At 31.5% G+C, this 12,218-nt stretch overlaps 1 protein-coding gene across 1 annotated transcript in view; it reads right to left on the bottom strand.

Moving 5' to 3' along the window:
* LOC134277425 (solute carrier family 13 member 2-like) overlaps nt 1–5,783 on the bottom strand; it is a 31,328-nt gene extending 25,545 nt beyond the window's left edge. Inside the window, exon 1 of the mRNA XM_062759756.1 lies at nt 5,648–5,783. Coding sequence (XP_062615740.1) covers nt 5,648–5,752 — 105 coding nt within the window. The 5' untranslated portion in view covers nt 5,753–5,783. The remainder of the gene's footprint in view (nt 1–5,647) is intronic.
* Nucleotides 5,784–12,218: the final 6,435 nt, after the last annotated feature.

Below are 12,218 nucleotides of genomic sequence, written 5' to 3'. Positions count from 1 at the left end.
CGAGCTCAAATACTGTTTGCTATCTTCTTTTCTCTCCTTAAAATTCTACAGATCACCCATGATTTATTTTATTACATTTTTAAGTGATTAGCATAAGAATCGCATGTCATTTAAAGTATTAAGTATCACAAAAAATAAAGGTCCTACCCTTGAAATGTCATTTCTCAAAAAAAAGCTTATTCATCGAAAGAACTCTGTCTTGTGCGCATGCAATATAAGGTATAGCAAAAGGGTTATAGGGGATAGCTTAAATCTTTATCAGCGCTTTGTAGCAAAATACTTCTGACGTAACTCAGTTACAGCCCTTAATAATGCGCCCTGTTATTATCATTTTTGCATATGAAACAGAATTTATTTTAAAACTAATACATGCGAAGAAGATAAGACTTGATATGACCTTAAAACTCAACATTTACATATATATATCTCGATGACAAATTGTAAAATAACGATTGTTATTTCAATTTTGTCGACTCGAAATCTCGCAGTGAGCTTCAATATAGGATATGAAGATAACGCACAGTATTCAATATCAAAGTCCATAAAACAATACAAAATACGAGCAGAGCAAACACGGACCTCTAAAACATCAGAGGTGGGATCAGGTGCCATGAAGGAGTTAGCACCCCTTACCGACCGATCACATCCGCCGTGTGCTCTTTGTCATGATCGGAAAATAACGGAAACATCCGTCGTCAATTCAGTGCATGAATAATGGACTAACAATTAGCATGAAAAACGTCAGTCAGCAGGACTCAATGATAAATTGTATTTGCTGTCAAGGTCATTGTATCGACCAAAGAACTTAAGAAATGATGACTTTAAACGAGACTGCTGATATTCTTGTTTCATCAACTTGTTTGTCAATAATTTACCGCGTCTTAGAAATTGTTTACACGTAGAGCATGCTCTTGCGTATCGAATCAACTGAGATATATATAAACGCTGTATGCAGGTGATGAAGGTATCTCGCTGCACAAGTAATGGAAGTTGACGATAGAAAAGTTAAAATCATCACGTTTATCATAGAGCCTTGGTTGTTACATTACCATTAACGTGTTTTTCACGTTAAATATCCAAGTATGAAACAGATGTGTCAGACCCTGTGGTATCTTTTATCTCAAGCTCACTAGGATATATCGTATCAGCACAGAAATGGAAATTACCATTGTTAATTGACAATTCGTCGTCGATATATGTAAATTTTGAGTTGAAAGCCAAGTGTTTTCTTCTTTTCACAGCATAACCCAGCAGGCACACAACATTGAATAAACTTTGAATCAACGTTGTTTATCTATGTTGATTCAACATTGATTTTATGTTAGATTTTTAAAATTTGTATCAACGTTGAAGTCTTAACATTGAATCAACATTGATAATCAACGTTGATTATATGTTGAAAAACAGTTGATTCAACATTTATTCAATTATTTATTTTGGAAAGGGGGTGTCATACAGTAATAATTAGATTTGCACAAATTCTGCTTCATATGAATAAAAAAAAAAATAGGTCTGATAATAACGGAGCACAATTGGTACCTATGGGAATTGCAATAGATTGTTGGAAGACCTGGTCTCCAAAAACCACACAGATATTGTCAATCAGAAACTCAAGCATCTTTTTGATGTCAACTTTAGAGTACTTGTGTGTGCAATCAGAATGTGTTTTAACAAAACAATTTGCAAATGACCAATGACCAAAAAGTAAATTTACGAGTTCCATTTTTATTAAAAAAGCAGCTGTGTATGATATCACAAAGCCTGGACTTTAATTTATCGTGGGGAATAGTTGTATATAAGGTTAAAAAGTCGTATGTTTCTAAGCTGTTGATTTTGGTAAAATCTTGTGATTTCATATTGTCCAAAAGTTTTTTTGGGGGGAATTTTTGAGTATCAATATCTAATTCACACCACTTCTTGAATATATTGATGCACAGTACTCTTGAAGTTTTTCCTTCATTACTGTCAAAATCTTAGTGAGGAGTAAAGAAAGAGGCTTGGTTGAACATTTACTAGAACCCGCAATGTATCTTTGTTTGTAAGAATTCTTATGAAGTTTCGGAATCCAATCTATAGATAGTAGTTCAAAATCATTTTGGTTCTTCGGGATATTAAAAATATTCAAAACTGACACATGATTTTGAAGAATTTCTTACTTATATAGAGAACTATGAGTATGTAGGACTACCACTTGTAGAATTAAATCCAAGTTCTTCTAAAATACAATTTATATAATGAGCCTTTCAAACGAAGACAATGTTGTTACCTGCTTTGTCAGCAGGAACCAGTACGTGCTGATCATGTAATCTATCTAATTCTTTTTTCACATCTGGATTATGAACACAGAAGGATAGATGGTTTTTATATTGCCCCTTAATCTTTTAATACCCGATTTTAACATGGACCTGATACATTTAAGCCATTCTGGCAAAGTGTCAACGTCATCTTTTTCATATCTGGCCCATCCTCTAACGTAATCTTCAATAGAATCCCTAATATTTATGAAATTCCGACGCTAGTTGAAGGATCGAGGTTCCCTATATTTAGGACCTTTTAAAATAAGTGATCTAAGGTCTTTATTATTAACTATATTTACGTCACCTGTAATAACGTGTCCAGCAGGACTATAGTTATAGGGCGAAGAAGAATATGAAATAAAAGATACTGTCTGACACAGCTGTCAAATATTTTGATATTTTCCTTGTAAAATACGAAAATGGTAACCTAACAACACAACTTTATGATAAACGTGATGACTTCAACATTTTGATCGTCAACTTTTCTTAGTTACATAATGTAAGTAAAGCATATTCATTCTTATCGCCTGCCTTATGGGTTTATGACATTTAGTTGATTACATACGCAAGAGCAGGCTTTACGTCAGATACTCTTTCTATAACCGGGTATGCTATTAAAATACAATTTCATGAAACAAAGATATCAACATTCTCGTTTTTTTTTCTCGATAAATTCGTCTTGTCAGCAAATACCTGGTAACCTACAGTGTATGGCCATACGTGAGTCATAACTGCATTTTACACTATATATTTTATTGAAATTTTTTTTTCATAAAAACTTATTGCTAGGTCAATTTTAGATCAATTTTCATCAACTTTTTCACTGAATCATGTAGAATTGTTCAAATTTTCTTCTCTTAAAATGCTAAACAAAATGATACACAAATCTTTGAGAATAAATAAAGAAATTGTCGAGACAAAAATTTCTTTACTCAAATTACTATGATTTCTTAACAAATTAGAGTCTTAAAATTTTTATTTCGCACTTGACCTGTGATATCTCTGCAAAGCCTACAGATAAAATTATTTTGAAATAATGTGAGGAAACTGCGAAGAATTCTGCATTTAAATGTGTTTTAGTCATAAAAAATGAACAATAAATAACACTGCAAAAGTATTTTAGAAAAAATGCATTTTTGAATCAAATATATAGTGGAAAAATAAAATTATCACTCACTTATCGCCAGGCACTGTATCATTAAATAAAATGCCGACTGAAATTTATCATACTAATATTAAGCCATTTTAAAAACTGAATAGTCTACTGTTCTATTTCTCTCTCGCTTTTCCTGATAATTACAAGGAGGTGACCGCCGGTGTGACCGGTCGGCAGGGGATGTTCTCTCCTCCATTGCACTTGATTCCATCTCTGAAGTTTTTGAGATGCATTTTTATGTGTTTGTTCTGCTCTAAATTTATATTGCTTAAATGGACATTGACCCTTTATGCTGTTCGTTATATCCATATTTTACTGATTTTACACATTCAAATCCATTATTGGAAGTTAACGATTGAACTAAGTCGATACAAAAAGCTAGGAACTGTTCCTTCGCAAAGCGCTCAGCACTTTGAAGTGAAAGTTGTGGGTCCTTCAGGTAAGACCTTAAAAATTGAGGGCCCGTGTCACGGTAGGCATTGGCACCATAAAGAACCCTCACTGCTCAATGACTCTGAGTTCCAAGTAAAGGTCTAAATTTGAAGCACTTCGTCGGTATATGGTGAAGTCTCTTTATGAGTGAAAAATTTCGTAAAAACAACATACAATCAATAAATCAATCAATCTATTTAGAAAATGATATCATTAAAATGATATCTTAAAGTTATATTTATGATATCACAAATTCAGCCAAGAACGAGATATCACCTACTCGCAATTTTGAACAAGCAATTTAACAATCAATACAAATCTTTCATACAACATAAAGTTGTACATACATGTACTTCCTTTCTTTCAGATTTCTTGACGTGTTTATATTCTTCTAAAAGTCAGGAGGCGACTTTTTCATTATTAAAGACACAAATCTCTTCATGTGGAACCCTTCTCTTTTCAGTTCATCCTTGATTCCAGTTTGAATATTGCATAAAACTATTATCACTGTAAGAATCTCAACCATTTAAAGTTTTATTTTAAAAGGTATTTTCTTTGCCTTGCTTCAGTGCATACAAAGACTAGAAAATGGAATAAGGTGGTTCATTAGATGTCCCTCACTCCATAAATCAAGTGCATGGCGTAGTGTTGACAGTGTGTACAAAGCTTACAAGAATTGGAGTGTACAAATGTTCTCTGAACAAGAACAGACTGCCACTTATAAAAAAAAATAACCCGTCATTCATATTCGATTATAATGAAATTCATACCTTTTAGTATTGTTGATGCATCATTTGTTTTAGTGCATATTTTTTTCATATGAATGACATTTTTCAAATACATTCTTAGCCTCATCGAATTGTCGAAACAAATTGTTTAATCATTCTATTTGTATCTACCATAGTAGCTCTAACACATTAAATAATTACAGAAAATTTCAAGGATAAACTCTAGAAAGTTAACACACGTTTTTAAGGTTATTTTTTTCTATACTGAATTGCCTTCGGATGTTTCTTCTTGCTCGATCATAGAGCATCCGGCAGTTGTGACCGATCGACAGATGATGTTTACTCTTTTATGGCAACTGATCCTGCCTCTGATGTTTTACAGGTATGTGTATGCTGTGATCCCTTTTGTATTGTTTTAATAGACTTTTTAGCTTGATGCCTGGTCGATATCTGCACAGAACAAAGGGTGAGGACAACGAACAGTGATTCACAAAACCATAAACAATATACTAGTAAATATTTGAATAGGGCACAAACACAGCCTCCTTTAAATCCAAGGGGTGGTCCAGATACGTGTCAAGGGGGAGCAAACATTTAATTTTTTTTTATTGTGATATTATTTACTCAGTCTATTTTAAGAATTCAATATGCTTTTGTATTGGCAGTGTGAGCTATCCATAGATATTCCTCAAGCTTAAGATTTAAGTGTTACGTAAAAGTATTGACTTTGTAAAGGTTTATTTAGTTAGGATACGGAAATCAGTTATTGTTTAAGGCCATGATCTGTCTTGAAGTTTAAGAAAATCGTCAGTATTATGTATATACAGTTTTCACAAATTGCAGAAGGCGCCAAAGGTTTCAAAAATCACAAATACTGAAAATTTTGGTCTGTCTTTAAGCATATATTATTACGAAGAAGTTTTTTTTTACATATTGAATATTTTGAATTGTTGTTTTAAATGATATATGAAAATTTTAATTTAGAGCTAAAGTCACTGTTTTTATAGAAAATAAATACTGGATATAGTACTCACATTTGTTCTTGTAATAATAAGTTGACATGGTAACAAGAACGCCAGCAATATAAAGATCCACTTTCTTATTGCCCAGAGATTGCGTAAAAAGGCAGAGATAGCCATGTTGGAGTGCCACCCCTGAATGAAATCCTTCCGGGTGAAAGGAAATCACGAAGTTCCGACTGAAGAATATTTTAAATGACGCATTGAAACAGAATATTAAGTAAACTGTTGAGAAGAAAGAGAAATTTTACAGGCATGGTAATACTTTTTTAGAGTGTCGATTCGCTTAAAATGATTTTTAAAGGCCTTCTTATTTCTTTTCATGCAAAAAGAAGGTCTTGAATTTTCTGTTAACAAACAATATAATTCATGGTTGTTTATAAAAACAAAAAAAAAGCCGAATCTCGATCAAAAGAAAACAGAAACCAAGAAACAAGCAAACGGAAATCAGTTGCGACATTTTTTTGCTATAAAGATGGACTTATTTGGCGTGTATAGTCTACGGGAATTGTTTAACAGATCCAAATATCTTACGTGTAGATTTTTATCCAGTTTGGTTAGCTTTCTACAACAGAATAGTTTCATGCACACGAAAAAATATTATATTGGAAAACTTGCCAAAACTTGTAATATTTAAGTAACATAATTACAATGACATAGTAACACTTCATTGAGAAACAGCTATAAAATAATAAAATACTCCAATTAATGCAAGTGTATGCATAATTTTTTCAATGATAGAAATATTTGCTTTCGTGTCTCCCATAATTTGGAGTTCTACGGTAACTTTTTTTATCAAGTTGAGGAAAACGGAGTTATTCCTCTTGAAATAAAAAAGAAATGTTCCAAAACAAATATTATTAATTTTTATTACCAGACAATTTAGCATTTTTAATAATAGTTTTCACTTTCTTTTCAAAATCATATTTTTGTGTAACGTCTCTCAAACTTCCGATATTGCAATAAACTTTGATAAAAAAATATTGAACCATGATAACATTTTCACCATTCAGAATACGGGAATTACTGGGGTGATCTTCACAAATATATTCAATCCAGGACATTCATGTTTCTTGAGGATAGGTTAGAGCACAGGGGCCAGTAACATGCTAAATTTGAATTTACGTATTGACTATATATATACAAAAAAAGCTTTTTTTGTATATATATAGTCAATACGTAAATTCAAATTTAGCATGTTACTGGCCCCTGTGGGTTAGAGTAACCGTCTATAAACTTCAGATATATCATAACGGTATGTCTTAATTTAAGCATATCTTTCTCCACAAACTATTGAATATTAACTATGTATGGTGGCATATTTATGCCATCCACATAATATTTTGTCAACATAAGATATCACGTCAAGTCAAGATAACTATCGCGTCAAGTCTTGATAACTTTCTGGTTTGTGGTCAAATACAGATTTTATCTTGTCAAGTCAAGATAAGCTATCGTATTTTTGCGATAGCTATCTCGACAAAACAAGATAATTTATCTGGTATCGCGATTTAAAGTTATCTCGTCATGCCAAGATAGCTATTGCAACAAAACGTGATTACCGTCTTCCTTGGAAGACGGTATTGTATAGTTGAAGTTTTTTACAGTCTTCGGACTATGCACTTCCTCTCTTTTGTGATTGGTAGAAATTGCATGATGAGAAAATTTTCAATTATTTCATTGGTTGAAATGCTGTTCAAGGCAAGGGAGATAACTTTCTGATGATCTATTTTTCGTACGACTTAACAATTTTGCAAGATTTCCAATCTTAAAAAAATGACAAAACGAACAACAAAATCAGCAGTAATTATTTCTCAATAACATGATATTTTTTATAGCAATAATTTCATTATAAATAAAATTTGATAGTTATTGCTTGCAGGCTTTACAATTTGTTATTATTCTTTTCCCCTGTCTTGTTTGAAGAGAGAATGGGAATCAACCGAGTTTTGCCGAAAGCTCTCGGCCAGTTTACGGAGATGACCGAGCGACAACCGTGGTAGGGCTAATGCCCGTAAAAAGCTAATTTAGAAATACAAAATCAAGAAATTCAAAAGAATTATACGGCCTGATAAGTGTAGACCTGTTTACTATTTAAAATTGTTGCTAAAGACGGTAAGCTTTTTTAAAAAGCTCTACTTGTAGCTTATCTTGACTTGACAAGATATAAAGTCGGTGTTTGTCGACAAACCAGAAAGTTATCAAGACTTGACGCGATAGTTATCTTGACTTGACGTGATATCTTATGTTAACAAAAAATTATGTGGATGGCATAAATATACCACCATAACTATGGTTAAATTAAGTAGAGGAAAGGAAATCTAAGCCCGCATATACGAAATTCATAACATGTATTGTTATTCATCAGGACAGGTCTACCAGATTCTCAATCTTAAATTTCATTCATCAAGTTGAATTTAAACTTTTAATGCAATTCGAACAAAACTCCGCCTTTGTATTTATTCTAATTTATTTTAAAAAGCCAAAAGAGTTTAGGATACCAATTCAATTGATCTTAAAGATCTTATATTCTATAGCAATTGGCTCAAACTGTTTTAAATGTTGATTACATATTATGTAAATTTAATTCATACTGTGGAGACACATTTTGAAGTTCAAGCCATTGATATACAAGTTACAAAGATATCTACAGTTTCGCAAGTTTTATGGTCGATACCATGACCTTGTCAGCAAATACAACCTGACAGTAGGTCCAATGCTGACTGAAGTTTTTCATATTTTTTGTTTGACTGTGATATACACACTAGATTGTCTTCGGCTTTTCCCGATGTTCCCGGCCATTACATGGAATGTTAACTCTTGTGTTGATAGCTTCTGTGAATTATTAAATACTTGCGTACTCCCTTTCTGTGATGTTCGTGAATCTAACCCACAGCAAGGCATTAGTACAAAAAAATTATCTAAAGAATATGAGGATAAACCATGGTTTAACGATAAGTGTAAACATCTTTATAATGAGTACAAACAAAAACTAAATGTGTTCAATGCAAATAAAACATCAGAAAATAGAGAGGTTCTTTCAAACGCCAAACAAACTTACACAAAATTTGAAAATAAACTTAAACGGCAGTACAAACGCCATGAGGGCGATATGCTTACTTTTTTGAAGAAACGGAACCCAAAACAATTCTTTAAACTTTTTAAAGCAAAAAAGACAAACCATGTTGATTGTAATTTAAATTTAGAAGATTTCTTCACTCATTTTAAAAATCTTGGTTCTAACACGGGCGACAACTTGAAAAAAGAATTCTATTCGGATGCTGTATACGACGAGTTGGATACAGAGATCAGTTACGAAGAAATATGCACAGCAATTAAAAAGTTAAAAACAAATAAAAGTTGTGGAGAAGATTGTATTGTTAACGAACTGTTTATGAAATGCCGCGACGAATTGCTCCCGCTGCTACATAAACTCTTTAATAATATTTTTAACTCTGGTTTTTACCCTGAATCATGGTCAAAATGTTCCATTACTCCATTGTTTAAAAAAGGAGATAAGAATGATGTTAACAATTATCGTGGTATATCTATTGTAAGCTGTTTTGGTAAATTATTTACAAGTGTTCTAAACAATAGGATACTGGAATGGGAGCACTCCTATGATATATTGACGGATGCACAATTTGGGTTTCGTAAAGGAATGTCAACAACTGATGCTATTTTTGTTCTGCAATCTCTTATAAATAAGTACCTTTCTACTAAGAAAAGATTATATTGCTGTTTTGTTGACTTTCAAAATGCATTTGATTCTGTTGATAGGATAAAATTATGGCAAAAATTATTTCATTTAGGCATCCAAGGTAAAATGTTAAAGATAATCAAATCCCTATACAATAATGTTAAAAGTTGTGTTAAATACAATGGTTTCCTCAGTGATTACTTCCACAATGATATAGGTTTAATGCAAGGGGAAACATTATCACCAATATTATTTTCACTATATGTAAATGATTTCGAGGTTGGTTTTATATCAGATAACTGCCCATATATTGATTTACAGATGTTAAATTTATTCATACTTATGTATGCAGACGACATGGTTATTTTTGCTGAATCTCCAGAAGGCTTACAAAAAATGTTAAACACACTGTACAATTATACTGAAGAATGGAGCCTTTCTGTTAATGTAACAAAAACAAAGATTGTTGTCTTTAGAAATGGTGGTAAATTACGCAATAACGAATCCTGGGTCTATAATAATGCTGAATTAGAAATTGTGAATGAATTTAAATATCTAGGTATTTTATTTAACTTTAATGGGAAATTTTTAAAAACGCAGAAGCATGCTGCTGAACAAGGAAGAAAAGCTATGTTTGCTATTTCAAGTAAATTAAAGAGGTATGAATTTAATGTAGAAACTCTATGTTCAATTTTTGATACATATGTATGTAGCGTATTACTTTATGGAACTGAGATATGGGGTTTTCATAAATGTTCTGACGTAGAAAAGGTACATTTAAATTTCTGTAAAAATACTCTAGGTGTGGGGAAGAAAACCTCAAACAGTTTGATTTATTCAGAGCTCGGGCGTTTTCCATTAGCAGTTACAATGAAATTAAGAATATTCAAATATTGGATCAAACTGAGAACAACTGAAAATTGCATTCTTAAGTCCTGTTATGAAAGCATGGTATTACATAATGACAAATGGATTTTACAAATTAAAAAAGAATTGTCCCTTTTAGGTCTAGGTCAACTTTGGACAGAAGATAATTTAAATGATAGATCTTATCTCATTATAAAACAACGACTGTTAGATGTTTCTAGGCAAGCTATATTAGAAAATATATCAAACTCTTCAAAGTGTAATTTATATCAAAATTTAATTGACAATTTCTGTTTGCAATGGTATTTAACAAAACCTATTGACAAAAAATTAAGACAGCTATTAACAAAATTCAGGTTATCTAATCACACTTTGAAAATTGAAACAGGTCGACACCATAACGTACCTAAAAATGATAGATTATGTACATGTTGTAATCTCCATGATATAGAAGATGAATTTCATTTTATTTTGAAATGTCCATTGTATATTGATATAAGAAAGAAATTTTTGAAAAAGTATTATTATACTAGGCCTAGTGTCTTTAAATTAATTCAGCTGTTAAGTTCTCATAATGTTAAAGATCTCGTAAATTTGGGCAAATTTTTGAACGCAGCAACAATGTTAAGAAGAAATAAAATTGATGTATAGAATTATTCCCATGTATGTGTTCTTTACGTTCACTCTCTCTGTATGTTTTTTTCTTTTTGTTATTATCATGTTTGTTGTATAACTCTGATGGGCCAGTTGGCTTAAAGAAAATAAAGAAACTGAAAACTGAAACATGCAGCATACGGAGGGCGTGACAGCTTGACAGGCTCACTCCTTCTTTTTTTTCTTTTTTTTTTTTTTTCCTCATTTATTTCCCAGACCTATAACAATTAAACAGCTGATAAGTTGGGCAGCTGCCAGGGATGGGGCCCTGACTTAGCTCCCTCTATAACAATACATAATAATAATCCCTACAGCACCACGCAGGGTGCTTTATTATTTAGATACAAAGTCACACATAATTTTACATCTAATACATATTATAAATCAAATAATATGCGTATATATAAATATGGAATCAGTTTTGGTGAAAATATGACAATAAAATGTAAATACATAACTATGAAAACATCATTGTATTATTATATAAATCTGTACTTAGGAAAACAGGTAACAGTTAATCAAAGTCTGTAAGCATATCTAATGTTAATTTTAAATTTCTGTTGAAGTTACTCTTATTATTTCTTAGGAGTTGAAGGATTGATTTCATTTCTTTCTTGAAGTCACTCAAGAGTGCTGAATTTGTAATATTTTTATTTTCATACTTAATGCTGTTTCTTGTTTTCCATATTGACCACTTGTATATATAAATCAAGGTGTTAATACATATTCGAACATTTTTGGGTTCTCCTGCGAATCCCAATAAAACAATACATACATCAACTTTGACTGAATTTACTATAGAGATTTTTAACATTATATTTTGTACCAATTCTAAAAGTGGTTTGACATGTTTACATTAATAAAATAGATGTTTCTGACTCTCAATATTTGATTTACAGAAAAAACAATTACCATTTGAAAAACCCATTTTGCTTAATTTTTCTTCAGTGTATAAAATGTTATGCAAACATTTCCATTGAAATTCTTGAATCTTTTGTTTTAACCTAACTTCATAAATTGAGCCCCAAATCTTTTTCCATGTAATTTCAATTTGCATCAGTTTCTCCCATTTTTGTTGGGATTTTGGAGTGATATTTTTGTTTAATACTCTTTGTATATCTTTGAGTTTTATATCTTCAAAATTTATGAACTTGTTTGTTTTTCTTACAAATAAAAAATTATCACACATCACAAAAAAATTATTTATTTCATTATCTATTCTATTTACAGTATTGCTCCCTTCTAGAATGTCAAGATAGGTTTTAGGTATAGCGGTTTTTATTTTACTGTATTCAAAAATCCAACTTCTTTTATCAAGAAGTTTTGAAAATATGTACGCATTAGTCTTAAAAGTTTTAGTGTCAT

This window comes from Saccostrea cucullata, unplaced genomic scaffold, assembly GCF_032062105.1.
Source record: "Saccostrea cucullata isolate Sc308-1 unplaced genomic scaffold, CSIRO_AGI_Scuc_v1 ctg98, whole genome shotgun sequence".
Taxonomy (NCBI): domain Eukaryota; kingdom Metazoa; phylum Mollusca; class Bivalvia; order Ostreida; family Ostreidae; genus Saccostrea; species Saccostrea cuccullata.
The sequence above is the reverse complement of the archived record's forward strand: the minus strand, read 5'-3'. Positions and strand labels throughout refer to the sequence as shown.